The sequence below is a fragment of the Eretmochelys imbricata genome, chromosome 13 (genome assembly GCF_965152235.1).
Source record: "Eretmochelys imbricata isolate rEreImb1 chromosome 13, rEreImb1.hap1, whole genome shotgun sequence".
Taxonomy (NCBI): domain Eukaryota; kingdom Metazoa; phylum Chordata; order Testudines; family Cheloniidae; genus Eretmochelys; species Eretmochelys imbricata.
Genome location: NC_135584.1, coordinates 9,494,314 through 9,514,078, shown reverse-complemented (window position 1 = coordinate 9,514,078; position 19,765 = coordinate 9,494,314). Strand labels below are relative to the sequence as shown.

The following is a 19,765-nucleotide window of genomic DNA, read 5'->3' as shown; positions in this document are numbered from 1 at the left end:
CAGCAAGGTAACTCCACTGAATTAGTGGAGTAAATGCTAATTTACACTGCTGTGAGATCTGAATTTGACCAAATGTATCCGTTTCCCTTAAAATTAAGTAAATAAATAAGGGACTTGTTTGGAGTTGGGCCCACTCAGACCAGCTGACGGTCTGGCTCAAAACTTATTTCTTTAAATACCTGTTTTTAGAATTGGCTTTCACACAAATTACTTTGATCAGAGGAATACACATGCCTATTTTATTCAACCCTCCCCTCGCTACCATAAATGCAATTAGAACAAACATAGGACCTATGCTACCTCTAGACCTGGGTCTCCAGCCAAACCAAAGGATGAAACCTCAGAATACCTGAGTCAAGAGCAATGTGTTTATCCCTTTGTTAAAACTGAACACGGACAAACTTCCACTCATTTGTAAACTCAGCCTTTCTTTTTCATGAAGTCTCTTTTCTTTTGGAATTTCTAATATGGCCATTACCACATTATCTAAGTGTACCTATATAACAATTTTTCCACTCTCAGAATATCTTTCAGTATAAGCATCCACTCTCCCAACTTTGCAGGAAGGGAAGCTATTCCAAACTGGTAGTTGTACTGTGATTTTTGGGTCTGTTGGTTTTTCTTCTCCAGAACATTACAGTGTGGTGCATAAACATGAAGGAGGGCAGGTTAACCTAATCCTTTCTCAGATGCAAGCTGGACTTCTGTGAACAGAACTGTGTGGTTTTTTGTTTTCTCTCCTTTACACAGTGCAGATGCTTTTAAAGTGGTCCTAGACTTTTGTAACAGCCCAGACAGGAGTACATTGTACTTCCGTTTAGGATACTGCCTAACTTCAAACTCGACTTGTGTTGAAGGTATTCATCTCTACCAGACCAAAGGCACTTGTGCCCAAGTACACTGAATAAAACTTAGGAACACTAGCTCCATCCTTTAAATGCCAGTGGTTTCATAATGCCAAGTGACTGTGTGATAGCCAGTCAGATAATGAAGTCCTTTGGGGCTCCTGCTTGGAGGCTGGCGCTCCCATGGTGATCACGTCGTCTCTTTATTCTTCCTACCTTCACTTACCTAAAGGATCCTGGTGAGACACAGCGAGCCCTCTATCTAGTGCAATGCACACGTGGAACAGGGGTCCCTCCTGCAGGGGTCAGCCTGGATCTCGGTGCAGGTATCAAGCTGCCGGCGGCTACCCTCGCCTGCGTCAGGAGCAGAAGGGGGCTGTGAAGCGTGGTCCTGCCTCTTCGCTTCTGCCGCACGTCAGAGCGAGGAGCAGACGGAGGCGGCCCCTTTAAGGCTGCCTGTCACTCCGAGCCGGGCGGGGCGGGCCGGGCTCGGGAGGCGGGGACTCGCCAGAGCCGCACCGCCAGCGCTTCACCTGCAGTTCAGAGCGGGCGAGCGGAAGGGGGGGACCGGGAGCCAGCGAGCGGCTGTCGGGGGCGGGGGAGCGAAGCAGGGGCGCTGGGACTGCCCAGGCAGGCTGGAGGGAGGCAGCCCGGGCGCTGGGCGAGCGGCGAGGAGCGGGGCCAGCCCGGAGTCCGAGCGCAGCCGGGGAAATGACGATTGGCTCAGGAATGCTACTTCTGCTGCTGCTTCCCTGCTGTGGCTCGGCCAGGGTAAGTGGGGTGCCCGGCTCCCGCGCCGCCGAGTGGCCCAGAGGGTGCAGCGGGGAAGCGGGGGCTCGCCCCGGGGTGGGCTCGCCGCGGGGCGGGCTCGCCGCCTTCGGCCGTGGGGGGCGTGGGTCGCCTGTTGGAACACGGCTCCCCGCGCGCGCACACGGACACACACATGGACACACGGACACACACATGGACACACGGACACACACATGGACACACGGACACACACACGGACACGGATCTATCTGCATACAGCTGGGGAGATGCGCCTTTGGCTATCCAGGCACAGAGCTGCCTGCAGCCAGAGAATCCCATACGTCTCTCTCTCTCTGTGTGTGTGTGTGTGTGTGAGAGAGTGATTGTGGGTGTGTGTTTCATCTCTTGTTTGGAGAAAGTGGCAGCACGCGCGTTATTGCCTGGCTTGTTGCGGGGAGTGTGTGCAACAATGCCAGGTCTGTGTGTATCTCACGCTGGAGCGAACACACACACACACACACACACACACACACACGGCTGTCTCCCGAGCCATTCGTAGGCACTGGCAGACAAAACCTCCTGTACGGAGAGACTACATGGAAACCGTGGGGGGTGGGGGCTGTCTCGCAAAGGCAGAGCGGTGCGTGTAACACGGCACCCCTCGGCCGGCCGATCCGTTCCAGCTCGGTGCAGTCCAATTCTTCTCCTGCGGGGTATTGTTTTCTTTTTGCAGTAACGTTAAGGCTCTGTTCTAATGCGACCAAATGCAGGAACTTCAGAGCTGAGGCTCAAACTGGGACTTGAACCCCAGCATTTCACCCTCATGGTGTGTGCCTCGGTGGTGCAACCACTCCCGAGAGAGTCAAAGCCATGCAGTGGTCAGCGGCAGAGAGAGGACCAGGCACGGCAGGGTGGGCTAAACGTGTATGGAGCATCCTTTAACTTCTGAGTTCCGTAGCTTTGGTAGATTTATCTCCGCTCCCTTATAGAATTTGCTGTGTGCCGTTTTTATGGCGTACTTCGCTTAGTTTCACATCTAACATTTGATGTCATTAAAGGGATCCTGTCAGTGCAGCGCGCGGGGCTGGGGGGGCGGGGGGGGGTTGACAGAACTTGTGCATGATTCTCAATATGCATTTCCCACGATAAACTTTAATGGCTTGTGTACGCGTTGCTACGCTGATCTTCGCTGTATTGTGAAACAGTCTTCATTCTGTACTCCGGATCTGCAAGACAGAGCTCATTTATCGGTGTATTTTTAATGCACATTCGCAGGAGACTCTGTAATGGAGTCTTCCGAATTGAATGTTGTGGCTCCATAGTGCTGAATGTGGAGTACAAATCCTCACAAGTAGTTCCTTTGCCTGCACGGTCGCTATTTTTATAACCTCCGTATTTCCGCTACATAATTTACGGTATATTTTAACTGGGCCTGGTGGGTCCAACGGGCTAATGGCTTGAAAAGTTTGTTTTCAATTTCTCAATGCAATCCCATCAAAGAGACAGACAAAACAAATGAACCCCCCCCCAATTATATAATGTATAAACGATCTATCCGTCACGTAGATGCGTTCTTAGAATGTTGCCTGGACAATGTTGTTGTTGTGTCGGGCTTGTTCTATAAACCAGTGGCATTATTTATTTTTCAGGCTGAGCCCCTGTGTGCCAAGTTTAATCTGTGGGAAAGGTCCATCATGTCCCAGTTATCAGCCCTGGAAGGGGGGGGGGGCGGTAAAACAGTGGCATACCCCTCTCCCTCCCCCCCCCCCCCAGCGGCACTAGCGAGCACAGTTCTAAGAACTGGGCGATTTTAAATTCAAAAGCTATTCTCTTCACTTCAAAAGCTATTCTTCTTTGAAATGTTTCCTAATTGCAACATCTTGCCGGAGACAGTCAAGAGTCCACAGAACTGCTGCTTTCTTGCACTTCCCATAGAGGAGCTGGCATCTGTCTCCCAAGTGTGATTTTCTAGCAGAGATTACATTGGCTTTTCTTTCTGCTTAGTAAGCTCATCTGAAAGGGCAAGCCGGGTGGGTTTTTCTTTTTGCTTTTGAAATGCAGCTTTCTCTCAGTTCATAATTATTTTAAAATCCACCTGAGTGGAGCTGATCTCATTTCCTGGCTTGAGGGGCTCTGTCTGCGTGGGAGTATGTGTCTGTATCTTTCGCCCTGATCAGTGAGATCCTAGAGCCCCCTGGGTTGTTTCCATGTGAAATCTCTATCCATTAGCGACTGCTCGGGAGAGATCTTCTCTTTGCCCCCAGGGCTTCAGCCCATCCCTTGCCGCCAGCCTTTAGTTGTAGACAAGGAGCTTTATGGGGGAAGGTGTCCCGGCCGGTGCTTGGTACTTTGGCCGGAGCTGAGCAGGGGTCCGAGAGCATCACATCGCCCCCGGCCCCACCCTGGGTTCGGGGTCACGCGGGGAGCATCGCATCCGGAGCCCAGTCCTTGGCGCATCCGTCTCTGCAAAGAGAAAGTTGCTTGCCAGCAGCCAAGTTTTCCGGCGACGCTTTCCCTTTAAGGCCGGGAGGTTTTTGGCTGGGCAATGCTAATAGGCTGCCTTGGCTCGAGGCAGCAGGTGTGGGGTCATCCTTAGGGGGTCTGTTCTCTATTAACCTTCGGGTGCATGTTCTTGTGTTTCAGGCTTGCGTGCACCCTCGCTCCCTGCCAGGTGGTTATTGCTCAGCAATTCTGCCCTGATTTGCTAGGCGAGGTGCCCGGTGCTTAACGTCTCAAATGTAGAGCAGCCCCGCACTGCAGCTTAACTGGGACTTCAAGAGACATTCGGGGGATGGGGTGGAGTTGGTGGGGAGGGTAATTGTCAAATTCAGACACGGGTGCTCCTCTTTCCAGTTCTCTCTGAATTATTTTTAATCACACTCCAGTCCGACAGTGTGCGGCCGGATCTTCCTTAAGGATTGCAAAACTTCCACTGATTTTAAGGTTGCAAGATCAGGGCACAGGATGTCTGTAATATAGAAACATTGTTGTCATTGATGAATTGCTGATCCTCCTCCCCACCCCTTTAATCATACTCAGTAAACCAGGCTTCCTATGAATAACGGTTCCTTATTGTATTTCATGCCACTATTTTCTGTCCAGTTTAATTTTTCTAATATGGCCTGGATCCACTCCTACAGACTCCTTGTCAGGTTCACCGGATCCATCTTTTATTGCACACTGCTTTGTTGTTCAGGTTCCCCTGCTCCTCAACACCTGAACAAGAATATCCTAACAAACAAAAGTCAAAGTTGTTTGTTTCCCTTTGATTGTTCTCTGCAGGCACACAATGGGGATTTTACTGTCAGACCCACTTGCAAGCCTGGCTTTTCAGAAGAAGATTACACAGCTTTGGTTTCGCAAAATATCATGGAAGGGCAGAAGTTACTCAAAGGTAAGTGGAATGAAATGATTCCTAGAAGCTGCAGTGAAAATCTTTTATGCTCATTCTTTTTTTTTTTTTTTTTTTCCTTGTGGGGGAGAGAAGCTTAGAGATCTGAGAGGCAAAAGGCCAGAATTCTCTGGTTTTGCTGGTGAAATTATCCATCAAATAATGTTTATAGGAGGATGAAGCATGAAGTGATTTACCTGAGAGTAGTAGTTTTGTGAATTAGATGAATCATTCCATGGCCACATATTGTCTGACTCAAGTGAATTATTGGAATATAGTACATGACGTCATCCATTTCACCTCTGATCTCCCACTCCCCACCCTGTCGCAGGAGCTTTAGATTTGATTTTCACAGAGTATTTTTATGTATGAAATTCAAAAGTCCTTAAATTATCCCTGCTTTGAAATGCATGATAAAGCAGACGTTGTTGTTGGAAATGTGGTAAACAAGCCTACAGACATTCTGTTCACAAATGTGGCATTCATTTTCATTACTGCCCCACTGACAACATGAAAACACAAGCAGGAAGGCATTACCGATTAGCTGTATAGTAATTGCAGGATTATAACCACTTTTGTGATTGTAAACTCTAAGACATCTTCATAATCCAAATGGCAATAGATAATCTTATGTATTGATCTGTTTCCCTTTCAAGTTAAAAATAATTAAACTTTTATATTTGCATGATACAGGAAATGTATCCTTGTTTTCCTGCTGGCCAATTTTGTAAGACAAAATATGACACCTCTGTACACGGGTAATCTCCAACAGATGCTATATAGGAGTTTTGAAATCACAATACATTGAAAAGGGCTAAGCAGGACACCGGTGTTCAAAGTTGTATATTGAATGGATTGTAAACTTTCTCACAAGTTTATTTTCTCACTTTTTGTGGTCTTTTCCCAGTATGGTGGGAATTATGCCCTCTTCTGTCTCCCCCGCCTTCCTCCCCCCCCTCCCGCCCCCGCTCAATAGCTGACACTAGTTCTACCTCTTGGATTCATTAGAGATACAGGATTGCTGTGGTTCTCTTTCTGGCTTCATCATCTGGAACTGAGCATTTTTGCTTCAGTTATATAGCCCTTTTATCTCTCCGTGGTCTGGCAATCAGTTTGTTTTTTCAGCCTACTTGTCTTAGTTCCAGTGTGCAAGAATTCACCTGGCTGACCCTGGCATCAATTAGCAGATTTTTTAAACTTTATTATTTTTAATTTGAAGGATAACTATACAGAAACGTCACATAGACAAATCCAGGAATACCATAAGGCATAAAGTAATACAGAAATGCTACCAGGTGTTTACATAGTTAAAGTTCTCCCCCCGCTACCAAAACTGTAGGATTTTGCTGATCAGTCTGTGAGCCGAGCATTTAGATTCTGACCCTTTGGCTATGGGAACTCATTTTGATTTACAGCGTTTTCCAAATATTTCTCTCTCCTTTTCATCTTACTAAATAATAACGTCATTAGTCTGCCACTTCGGAGGAGTATTTATGACAATTTGCTGTTGATAAATTGTGCTGCATATTGTGTAGGTGGACAACAGGGCTGGAGCAGAGGGTCTGTTTAGAAGAGTTCAAAGTTATTGCCAGCTAAGCCAATGGAGTAGCTGTTATTTCATTTCAATAACAGATGTCCTCTTTAAATAATATGAAATTATATTTATACAGTCAGTCTAGTTGAGTTGAATAAAAACATGTATATAATGAACCCTGATTGAGCTCCCACTGCAGTCATGGCAAAACTTTCACTGACATGGAGGAGAATTGGCCCTCAATATGTTGTTTAACTATATAAACATCTATACACATCGTATGTGAAATGTGTGCCATGTAACATTGCCAGGTGTTATGTCAGTTGTAGAGCATTTTGTCAACTGTAGGAGAGAGAAAAAAGTGCAAATGTTGTGTTTGCCAACAATGTGGTGTTTGCCAGTTAAAGTGTCTTCTTTACACCTTTGGAATTGTACTCTCCAATACATGCTGCTGTTTATCATAGAGAAGGAAATATAGCTAATTAATTTGTATAATTGGGGAAAAAAATCTGCCACACAAAATTCCACTTTGTGCTTATGTTGTTCTTTATATATATATATATATATATATATATATATATATATATATATACACTCAAGCATGCAAAATTGGTAGTTTTCCAGTTTTCGTTTAATTTTACTTCCTAACACACTGTGTCTGCAACATAAAATGTTTACCTCTTTCTTTCCATCTGGGTGAAGTATTCAACAATAGTTCAGCCCCAAAATGGGTTCATGTTGTTTATATTAATGTGTTTGATGGATTGGCATATGTTTCACACTATCTAGCCAAGCAAAGCTTTTCTGCCAGTTACTAACATCTTGTCAACAGTGTTCGGCAATTCCTCTTCAGGCTCAGTGGGGCTGTTTGTGTGAGAAAGTCATGTAGGTTTTGGCCTGCCAAGATTTTTGGGGATTCGAGGCGGAGGGGAGAGGGGGGGAGTTTTTTCTTTTCAAGTGACTCTCAAAAGATGAAATGTACCTCTGTGACGACCAACACAAATTCCACTTAGCCCCAGGGGGTAGATTATCAACTGGTGTAGTTTGCAGTTGACTTCCCTGGAGCTCTGACAGTTTACACCAGCTGAGGATTTACCCCAAAGGATCTATGTGGTCCAGTCGGCCTTGTGCTGGACCTCAGGACTGGAATGAATTTCAGCCAACGTTAATAAGATTCAGTGTTAATAAATGAAGCCTATTCCAGGCTGCTTAAAAACAGTGAGATGATAAATACAGCATTTACATGCTAAGCTTTGTAATACGTGGCTCACAAATATATATGTTATGAATACACGTATCGAAATAAAAGTGCTCCTAGCATTCTTGGTTTGAATAAAGTTAAACAGATAATGACTACTTATAATTGAGTTATTCCAATGGAAATAGCTTAGCCTTAATTTGACAATAAAAGCTTTAACGTTGTCCTTGTTTTATTATCAGTATGTCATAAGCTATTAACTGCTACTTTGTGGCTCATCTTATTTGCCTGAGTCAGCTCTCTAACTTCCTCAAAACACATAGATTCCAGAAGGAATTATTTGTTACACAGTAATTAACATGTTTATGATAAATGGATGGAACAAATGTCATGGCATTTTGTTTTATGTCTGAATGAAAAGCATTTGCATTCTAAAAATTTCATGCTAATTAGGCTTTAAATAGCTTTCCCCAATAGGGCTGCATATACTGTATATGGCACCTCATTGCAAATACCGTAGCTTAATATGGAGTATTAGCTGATGTGGTCTGGAGAGCCAGTGGTTCCCTTAGAAATGCTGCCCCTTCCTCTTTTATTACGAGTTGTTTGGATGTAATCACATATATTTTTCTCTGTTTTTGTTTTCAGGGTAATAAACTTACAGTCATGATCACTGATGCATAGTAATGTCTAAAATAGGATGGTTAAAGTATTTTTCCTTAGGCTAAAACTGAACCATCTCAAAGCTGCAGTGTAGCAGAGGACAGTTACTGTGCTGATATCTTTTTCTCTGCTTTGTTAATAATTAATATTAACTTAAACTGGTGAGAACATCTATCCTGAGGGGTTGGTGGCACTGAGATGTACTGCTACCCTGGAGACTGAGTTCAGGAGCAACCATAGGGGTTTGATCACTGGATTAGTGGGGTTCAGGTGTATTGGGGCAATGACTTTTTTGTCTCAGAGGGCAGGAGGAGTAGGTAGCGAGTAGGCTGCTGGTAATAGTGGGCTGTGTCATTTAAAGGTGACTTGCAAAAGTATATAAACAAATTGGTCTGGTGCCCTTTTTTATGATTCTTTATAAAGTCTGAAAGGTTGAATTGTGCTTCTTCTTTTTTAAACATCTGGGTTTTTACATTAAAAATTCAGATATTGTCTGCACTGTGAAGACTCTATGATGCCTGGGGAACTAGTGGAATGATATCACAATTCTAGTCTATATAGGTTCTTACACAGCCTGTAGCATCTGAACACCTCCCAGAAGAGCACTAGGTTTCATGACTAGTGTCTGTCATGTGTGGCTTGCACAAAAGTCAAGAGACTGAAAGCAGAGCAATTGAGAAGGAACAGGATTTTTAGTGAAACTGTTTAAAACTCCCTTTTGTTTGTTGCTGTTCACATCTCATTAACTTCACTGACTTATGTCCTGTCCACACACCAAAGTGGCAGTGCTTTACCTATTTTGGTATAGTTAAAGTGGTATAAATCCCACACTTACATTGGCTTAAAAAAAAAAAGTGCTTAGACTATGTCTACACTACAGCTTATGTCAGCATAATTTATGTTGCTCAGCAGTGTGAATAAACCACCCCTGCGTGAGCTGCATAAGGTACCTCAACATAAGTGCTCGTGTACATAGTGCTAGGTCGGCGGGAGAGCTTCTCTCCTCAGACACAGCTTCTGCCACTGACGGAGGTGCTCTTTTTATGTTCTCTCCCGGTGGCGTAGAGCGTCTTCACCAGACACGCTGCAGCGCTATACATGTAGACATGGCCTTATACTGGTCTTGCTTATATCCATGTGGGAAGAGGGATAAGCTGCAGCACTACAAGACGCTTATTCACCAGTCTAACTGGATCCACATTAGGGCTTTGACTGGTATAACTATTTTGATTTTTTTAAAAACCACACTCCTAACTGAAATAATTAAACCAATACAAAATCTGTATGCAGGCCTGGCCTAATTAAAATTTTGGATAAAGTATGTTTTTCTTAAAGGCTCACACTCCTCACATATTCATTTAAGGTGTAAGAGCTCCTAATAAACATCTCTAAGACCCCACCAAGACGTCTTCTGCAAACCCAGGGAAGATCAGAATCCACATTCCTGATATTTTCAAGGTGTAAAACAAGAGAAAAAACATAACAAACCCTTTATGCAATAGTAAAAAGCAAAAATGAGCAAATTCCCAATTAAAAAAAAATGTCCAGGTCACATTTCAGACCAGCCTCTAATGTGCTTGCTCCAAATGCCTGTGTATATGAAAGCGGAGGAATAGTCCCACTATTGTGGGGAACTTTCCTGGCTTCTGTACTACCCCGGTGAAGTGGGCTAGCGAAAGGATCTGAGTCCTCGCTCCCACTTCCTTTACCCAGTGACCTCCCAGCCCTTGAGGACTCCCTTTCCACTCTCCTGTCTGGCAGAGTCCTTGTAACCCCAAAAAGGCTGGGACCAGGATTCCTGGGGGGCTCAACCCCCAACCCTGCTGTGGTCACCTAGGACAGGGGCTAGGGTGTCCCCACTCCGGGGTACTCTCTCTGCACTGGGCACTTCTCTGACCCCCTGACCATTACTTACAATTTAAAGCACATGCAAGTTATTTAATCAACAATTAATTTTTAAAAAAATAAGGAAAAATGGGAAAGGTTAAAGGAAACACATCACCCCGCTCTGTGGCAGGGAACATCACAAACAGTGTCTCTGGAACGTCGGGGCAGTTCACAGTCTGTTCCTTGTAAGTCCCAGGCCTTCCTCTCAGGCCCTGGCTGTGCTGCAGGGATGCTGTGGGTTGGACACTTGCTCTGGTGGTGGCCTCACGCTCTCAGGCTCTAAGTGGTAGGACCCTTCTTCCCAGTGTTGCCCCCGCCCTGCTGGGATTACGATCTAAGCCTGGCCTGCAGAGCTTCTTGGCTGAGGTGTCTCCCTGTGCTGGGCCCGCTGCCCAGGGTCCCCCTCGCTCTCCCCAGCTGCTCACCGCACCCAGCTCCGGACTGCTCCAGCCCCAGCTCCACCACTCGGTCTCAGCGCTGCTGCTCTGCCTCCAGCTCCCTGGGCTGCTTCTTGCCCCTCTGGCTCTGGTTGCTGCAGCTCTGCTCCCAGGAGAGGTCTGCTCGGCAGGCTGCTTCTGTGACTCTGCTCCCAGCACTGACCTGCTTCGTGGGCTGCTTTTCTGGCCCCTCTGGCTCTGGTTGCTGCAGCTCTGCTCCCAGGGTAAGTCTGCTCTCTCTGGGCTGTGCCTCTGACTTTGGGGCTGCAGCTCTGCTCCCAGGACAGGGTCTGCTCTCTCTGGGCTGCTTTTCTGGCCCCTCTGGATCTGGCCCAGCTCTGCTCCCCTGCTCAGCTCGGGCCCAGTCTGTCTGACCCAGGCAAATCCAGCTCACACAGAGGACGGGACCTCCCCGGCCTCCTAACTCTCTGATTAGGCTGCCCGCCCTGTCATTCAGGCTGACCTGGAGCATTGGCCTCTCCCCATTGTACCTGGGGGCTGTCAGTCTCAGGGTCCTGATTCCCGATCGACCCTTCCCCCTTTTAGTACTGGGAGCTAGCAACTAAAACACCCCCACTGAATGTTAGTAAGTGGGCAACAGTCCCCTTACATATATAATAGATGTGGGGAAGAGAAGGTGGGTACTCTAGTACTTATACACAAAACAAAATCCTACCAAAACAAAACACTACTAGGACTGGTTGAGAATTTTTTGGCACACAATGCCAGTTTGTCAAAGCCAAAACACTTCTGTGACAATGAAACAAATTTCAGTTAGCCTATTATCAGGGCAAAACATGTGGGTAGTCAGGGAACTCATGTGCGAAGTGAATGATCCAGGTTCAAGACCCGGCTCTGCCTGATTTAGGGCAGGGAACATGGATCGTCCACATCCCAGGGGATTCCCCTAATTATCAGGCTTTTGTCTGTTCTGGGATGGTGGTCTCATAATCCATTGGTTAGATCACTCACCTGGCGTGTGAGAAATGCAAGGATTTAAAGCTGAGACTCCAGCTTCCCAGGTGAGCATTCTAACCACCAGCTATTAGCTGTTCTAGGGTTTGTCTGTCTGTCTTTCTGTGTGTGTGTCTCTCTCTCATTTTTCATAAAAAATGTTGACGAAATTTTTCCCATTGTGGAATGGGGAATAATTTTGAACTCTTGAAAATTTTCTCTGGATGGGAAAACCACTTCTCACCCAGCTGCATAGGGCAGAGCACACACATTTCTCCTCTGCGGGGAGAAGGTATGAGGGAGGAAAAAAAACAGCCTCACACAGCAAATGTTAGTCATGTTTCTAAATGCGCCACTGGAAGGAGCTAAGATACTGTGGTGATAGTATAAGAACCTGAATGGAACAGAACAGTATTCTTGGGGTGAAATATATAGCAACGAGTGTATACCTAAGGATTTACTGGGCATAGGGAGAGGGAGTGTGTGTTTAAATGTCTGGTGGGCCTCATTGCATGAAAAACATTGATGAAGACATTCTTGTCAAAACTCAATCATTTCTGCTCCATTGTCTTAGGGTAGGGCTAAACAGGAGCTAGAGATGGAGTTTGGAGCTTGGGTAGACATACCCACATCTGCTCTGACTGATGGTAGCAGGAGGGGCTATCCTGTCTGTGACCCTAGGAAAGTACTCAGGCAGCAAGCCCTTTCTGCCACTTGCATTGCCGTGGCTATGCTTCTACTTTTGCATGTCTGCTTGAGCTTGAAATTACCCTCCAGCTCCAATGTACTGTAGACAGACTCTTAGAGTTTACAAGGCTTTTATAATTGTATGCTCTGAATGTGAATAGGTGACACACCTATCTTTCCTATTACTCCAAATTTAATTTAGTTCACTGAAGTCCATCCCACTGTCAATCAAATAATGGATTTCAGTCACTTTAGTCGAGTCTGAATTCAATATATATTCATTCCCAGTGCCCATTTGCCTGGTTTAGAAATTAGTGAGCCAGTCAGTCTGGCTGAAATCTAAAGTTGGGTTTGGAATGGATCCCTGCCCCTAAATTTCCAGTTCAACTGGATAAGCCAAGGCCAAAATGGGGGGTTGGGGGAATACATTCAGATATCACAGGGCTAGCTTGGAGTCCGGGACACGATCCTTCTGTTTACTTTACAGCGCTGGCTTTTCAATTCTCAAAGGACAGTTGTCACTGGGTCACAACACTCCCTAACTCTGCTTTAGGATTTTCTGGGTTGGCTGGGGTTGCTGTATTTTTGCCTAAGTCCTTTTGATTAGTTCTTTCTTTAAAAAACAAAACCCCGCACCCAACTCTTTCGTTTGCTATCAGTCGCATGTAGCTGCTGCTGGAGAAATAATAACAATAAGGATTTCAGCTGTAATATTCCATAGCCCCTGAAATGTTTAACATTTAAAGGACTTTGCTTCATAGTGCGTCCCCAGGCCATAACCTCCTGTTCTGAGGGGCTCAGATTAATTACTTTTTATCGCAGGCAATTTTATGAATCTTCCCATTGATGAAAGGAAACTACAAACATGGCATGCTGGAGGCATTTAAACCAGTGGTTTCTTCCGTGTCTCTTTAGGGGGGGAAAAAGAGAGAGAGACTAATCTGACCAATGTTTTTAAAAAATAGAAACATTTGTTTAGCTGAGGCTTTTAGACTTGTCGTGAATGCTTTGTACTCAAAAAAATAAAACCCTGTGAATGCAGCATCTCCAAAACGACGCCTGGGATTTGAAGTTGTTCATGTGCATTATGGCCTCCTTGGTGACTTTTGGCTTCTAAAGCTTAGTGGGGAAGAGGGAGTCCTGGCCCGCTGTCAGTCCCTGGAGCCGTTCTGCCCGTGATGCTGAAGGCAGGTAGAATGCCTTTAGTGCCGCTGAGAGTGTGTCATTGGAGGCAACTTCCACACCACCCTCTGGAAGTGCGGCATGCATGCCTCTTTTCCTCTCCAGGCCATCAGTTCATACAGAAGGGTGCACAGCCATCACCCCATCTTCTGACATGTCGTCGTATTATGTCCCCTTGATGTGTCTGGTGCTAGAATTTCCAGGAAGCAAAGGGAGGGTTACTTGGTCCCCTGTTCAGTACTAGCCACAGTCTGTTCAGTGGGGAATGCCACTACTGCCTGTTCTAACTATTTCTGATACCCCGCTGGTTTACTGTGACCTTACCTTTCTAGTGGACTATGCTGCGTGCTCCCCACTTGGAGTGTATTTGAACAGAAAAGAATCTGCGTGTGAGTGGGAATTATTGAAGAAGATCATACGCTGTCCTAATACATTTTACAAGGTTTTATATTAAAACCCTGAAACCAGGTGAATGCTCAGTGGGCCCCAGGACTCTTCCCTACATGTTGATCAGTCTTCTACCTTTACATTTTAGGAAAGGAACTGTTTGTTCATCCCCTCTTTCTTGGTCTAACTGTTGGGCAGCTTGGATGGCCTCTTCTCCTCTTGCAATCTTCAAAGCACATCCCAGCAGGTTTGTCCTCTCCTCCTTGCAGCCCAAGGTTTTCCAGGAAAAGTTTCCTCTGCACCTATCCTATCCAGGAAATGCTTTTCTAGCCCCATAGCTGCCTCTTTAAAGGTACTTATCTTCCCCGGGGCTTGTTGTAAGTCAGAATGCACCACGTTTCTTGGGAATTCAAGGGAAGACCCCAGGCTGGGACCAATACATTGACTCTCTGAACATTTCAGGATGGAGGCTGCTATTGCATTTTATCCATATTGCGCATTACCCTTCAGATCACAGTCCTAATATAAAAATTGTATATCAATTGAATGGGACCAGATTATTTAATAAGAGCCTGCAAATTAAGTCTCTTGTATTGTTAAAAGAATGTTACTTTCCAGATCAGAGTCTCAAACCTAAGTAAAATCAATTTTGCTCAAATTCCGGGGAAGACACTGAGCTTTATCTGAATGACTTGGCTTTTTCAACAGCAGACTCTGCTTTTCCTCTTTTTCTGTAATTTGACTATTCAAGAATGGCACTGCTTCAAAGTAGCCACCCTGGGCTAGGTGATATTTAGGAGAAGAATGAAATGAAACCTCAAATTCTAGTGAAGAAAATTCTGTTTGCAGCATATATTTTTTTCCTGGTATGATGAGATGGGGCTTGGTTATATCTGGGACAATATTGTTTTCAATACTGGGACAAAATTGGGATTTGATGTTAACCTTTATAATGTTTTTTTGATGTCCATGCCACTGACATCAACATCTTCTAGTCTCAAGAAGACATGGTTACCATAAAGCCACATCTGTATTAGCAAAGTGACCTGTTGCTGGCCATGGTACTAAGCAGAACTGCTGCTGGCAGTGTAGAATCTCTAGAATGCTTTCTGTGTGCAGTTCTGGTCTCCCATGTTTAAGAAGGATGAATTCAAACTGGAACAGGTACAGAGAAGGGCTACTAGGATGATCCGAGGAATGGAAAACCTGTCTTATGAAAGGAGACTCAGGGAGCTTGCCTTGTTTAGCCTAACTAAAAGAAGGTTGAGAGGAGATATGATTGCTCTCTATAAATATATCAGAGGGATAAATACTGGAGAGGGAGAGGAATTATTTAAGCTCAGTACCAATGTGGACACAAGAACAAATGGGTATAAACTGGTCATTGGGAAGTTTAGACTTGAAATTAGACGAAGGTTTCTAACCGTCAGAGGAGTGAAGTTTTGGAATAGCCTTCCAAGGGAAGCAGTGGGGGCAAAAGACCTATCTGGCTTTAAGATTAAACTAGATAAGTTTATGGAGGAGATGGTATGATGGGATAACATGATTTTGGTAATTAATTGATCTTTAAATATTCATGGTAAATAGGCCCAATGGCCTGTGATGGGATGTTAGATGGGGTGGGATCTGAGTTACTACAGAAAATTCTTTCCTGGGTATCTGGCTGGTGAATCTTGCCCATATGCTCAGGGTTTAGCTGATTGCCATATTTGGGGTCGGGAAGGAATTTTCCTCCAGGGCAGATAGGAAGAGGCCCTGGAGGTTTTTCGCCTTCCTCTGTAGCATGGGTCACTTGCTGGAGGATTCTCTGCTCCTTGAAGTCTTTTCGCAGGAGTGGGTGGGTGAGATTCTGTGGCCTGCGTTGTGCAGGAGGTTGGACTAGATGATCATAATGGTCCCTTCTGACCTTAGTATCTGTGAAAATAGTGTTTAAAATGTTTAATCTACCCACACTAATGGGTAAACTCTTTCTCCTCCCCCCCCCCCACCAGTTCACATGGACCTATTGCTGATTCCTGTTGTCTCCTCCACAGACATCCTGTGTGTCGTTGGGCAAGTTGCTTAGTCTCTTGGTGCCTCAGTTCCCCATCTGCACACTGGAGTTAATAGCACAGCCCTGACTCAGAGAAGTGTTATGAAGATAAATGCATTAAAAATTGTGAGGCACTTGAATGCTGTGACAATGGGGGCCATATAAGTACCTTAGATAGATAGTCACCAGTGGGTCAATTTACTAGTGTAGATGGGGCTTAAAAGTCTGATTCAGAAGGAGTATTGATGATGGGGTTTTCTAAGGAAGCCTCAATCATTTTATTTTTTCCATAGACCCAGAATTTAATAATATAGAGGAAGAGGGGTACATAAATTTAGTTTATGGATACTGGTAACACATTGAAGTACTATGCCTAGAACTAAGCGTTCACAGGATTGTGTCCCATACATGCTGTGGATAGAATTTGTAAAACTCCAATTTTTCAATGGCCCAATGAGTTATCCTTTATAAGGACCCCTTATCAATGACTAGAAATGAAGTTCTTTATGGGCCTGATCCTGAACAGTTGAAGTCCTCACACTGATTCAGAGGCAGAAGCATCTATCTCTGTGTATTTTTTCGACATGAAACCGTATTTTGTAGTTGCAAAAACTCCGTGGTTAACTTTTTGATTGTATCTAGATACTTCCATGGCCCACATCACCCTTGTATCATGCAATGTCAGTTTTTTCCTGATACAATGAGACATTTTAAATTATTTTTTTGAAATTGGCAGACGGGCTTTGTGTCGATCAAATAGCTTTAAATAGAAATATTGGAACAGCCTGCAAAGATGGATGCTAGCAGGCGAATGGTACTTGTCTAGCTTCTAGCAAGGGTAACTTTTAACGAGGTAATAATTTAAACACAAGGGACCAAAATTCTGCTGTGCATCACCACTAAAGTCCAGGCATAACTGTGGGCATGATTTGTCTCCTAGAATAAAGGAAACATCAGGCTTAAGAGCATGCAGCATAAAGATTTTGTTTTGAACTGAATTGAAAGGAAAACATCTGTTTTTCTCAAAATATTTGTCAGTAATACTGGCTGCTTTATTTCCTTCAGCAGAATCATTCCCAAGTGAATTTCTGTGAAATGCATAAAGTTGTTAGTTGAGTAAAATTCCTTTCTGCTGCAGTCTTTAATGTTGTTGTTGCTGATATTTGTCTGAAATAGAACTGCATTCATGGCCTCTTAGTGTTGTTTGTTTATTTATTTATTTTAAATTGCAAGTGCACAGAGGGAGAGAGGAGAAACAAATGTTTTGGCATCTGGACCATACAGTCATTAGAAGCTAAGATTTTCAGCTACTACTGCTGCTGTCCCTTCCCAACACATCACATAACTCCAGGACACTGACTCTTTGCATGCCAGCCCTGTCTCTTACTTATCCTCTGTTCCCATCTGGTGCAAATGCTCAGTTATTTCTGCTTTACCATCACTTGTCTCCTGCTTTACCATCTCCTGTCTGCTCCTATTTGCCACTCTTTGGTAACACCGAGAGCCAATAACAGGGACTAGTTCAATGCTCCATTGGCTATGTTGGGGCTAGCTGCTATGCTGAGGGTCAGGTACACCACAGCCTGTTAAAATTTCTTCTGTTGTAGCAGTCATTTTATGGAAGGCTCAGTTGAAGGGCTGGAAGTACTCACGTAGGGCCTGAGAGTCCATTTGTGTCACCCATGCAGCAGAAAAATAAAAATATAAATCCTTTCCATTTAAATCAAGAGCCAATCTGGGTGTTACATTGGTATTCAGAAGCATTGCTATCATTAAGGCTTTTGCCGTTTCCTTTATAAACCACAATTTTGTAGCTGTTTATAGATTAGGCATAAAAATGAGTTCCAGTCTAAAACTTTGCTATCCTGAGTTTGTCTAGTAGCAATCACCCCTTTTATTTTTCCTTTGAAATAATTACAAACATAGCAATTAGTCAAAGATAAACAGCCAGGACTACAAAAATTGTCACTTACAAAGCTGTTACACCAGTCAAGCAATTCCTGCTATGTGAAGTCCACAGAAAGACACCACAGACAGGGGCGGCTCTACCAATTTTGCCGCCCCAAGCAGTTGCCGCCAAATTGCCGCTGCCGCCGAATTGCCACCGTGCCCGGCCCAAAAGCCGTCGTGGCGGGAAGAGCAGCGGAGCTGCCGCCAAATTGCTGCGTGGGACACGGACTGCCGCCCCATTCTCCATGCCTCCCCAAGCACCTGCTTGGAAAGCTGGTGCCTGGAGCCGGCTGTGACCACAGAGGCATGTCAAAGAAGCAGATGAAACTGTTTCTTGTCTTAGAGAGTAATGTAATTTGGGATTCTTGGCATGCAGAGCAAAACCACCAAGAAATATAGTAGCAAGTGCTTTAATTAAATACAAAATCAGGGTTTAGCAATTCTGTGTGTGTATAAATGTGAAAACCCAAACACTTGACTAAGCGGTTGCACTTGAATAAGTCCAAATCAGTACTGATTTAAGGCGTAAAATGTAACAAGCTATTTATCCAGGATCAACTTATTCAGAAATTAAATAAATAAAGTAGCTGTGATATAAATCAACCCTAAGTGCTTGCTCCTACATACACTTGCTGGTGTGGCCAGCCCTACTGTGAGAAGTTCCTTTGATTTCAGAGAGACGATTCATGTGCCGAATCAGGCTCTTAGTATGACAGCAAGTTGTCACCATCTGGTGGCTCTTCTTTGCCTTGTGGAATGCTGGGCTGGTTTGGATAATGCTGCCAAACATGCCGCCACATGGTGGCCCATCCCACTGCGGACAGGTGGTGTTTGTCTTGTGCTCCGGTGCTACGTGGTATGGGATGGGAGCTGCTCCTCGTTAACTGAGCTTTGGCTTGTTCAACAGCTCGGATCAAGACCACTTTCCTCTTTATTGTTGCCCTCGCATATTCCTATCCGCCTCCTTCTTTAACAGGAAGCCTCCATCAACTAGTTCTCTAGCTTCCTCCGTAAACACATTTGCCAGTTCCAGACACCCTCCTTATTGCATCACATCCCTGTCCCCAGACACACAAGTAGGACTAATTCCCCACCTGCTTATTTGGCATGACAGAGAAGTTTGGTAATGGGGGAATGGGGAATTTTTCACAATGAATATTGGGCCGTATATGTCATGGTGGGAGGGGAGGTGTCTGATCATAGTGGGCAATTTAACAGATTCTCCCTATCTTCCCCTAGATGCCACTAAATCCAAATTTGTGTGGTCTAAGGCTGCACCCCCTAATGACCAGTGCTTGTCCCAGAGTATGTCAGATTTGAATTGAGCAGAGACTGGCTTTCAGGATTTCTGGGCTCTGCCACAGATTCTTCAGTGGGAAGTTGGAGCCATATGTCTAGTCTGGGAAAGGTATAAAAATGTTTGTTTATCTGACTGGGGGGAGGTGGAGGGGAATGATTTGGTTTGGGGATAGCTGTTTATCAAGTTAATTCAGCTCCCCCATCTCTGAGTAGTTATCCCATTTCTAGTAAATTGTCCTGTTAAGTAGGAAATTAATGAGAATGTGTGTTACCATACATCTATAAATCCCCTGCACAATTATGGGTGAACAGATCACTCTCTGCACTTCCATTTAGGAGCCACCAAACAATTCTGAGCTAACTTAAAGAATGCAAGCAAGAGTGTATGAAGAAGCTGATATTAAAATAAAGAACTGAAATCTGAGCTATTTGTGCAGGGAAAACATCAGCTGACTCCAAGTCAGAGAGCCCACCATCAGGCCAAACATTAGGTGTTAGATCTAAACTGTGAAATCAGGAAATTCAGAGTTCAAGAAAAAATTCCATCCAAAGCATGCCCTTTTTTACCG

General features: G+C 44.7%; 1 protein-coding gene across 2 annotated transcripts in view; it reads left to right on the top strand.

The window, feature by feature from the left end:
• Positions 1 to 1,556: 1,556 nt before the first annotated feature.
• CDH4 (cadherin 4) overlaps positions 1,557 to 19,765 on the top strand; it is a 661,031-nt gene continuing 642,822 nt past the window's right edge. For both annotated transcript variants that reach the window (XM_077831875.1, XM_077831874.1), the window contains exons 1-2: positions 1,557 to 1,616; positions 4,878 to 4,989. In XM_077831875.1, coding sequence (XP_077688001.1) covers positions 1,557 to 1,616; positions 4,878 to 4,989 — 172 coding nt within the window. The remainder of the gene's footprint in view (positions 1,617 to 4,877; positions 4,990 to 19,765) is intronic.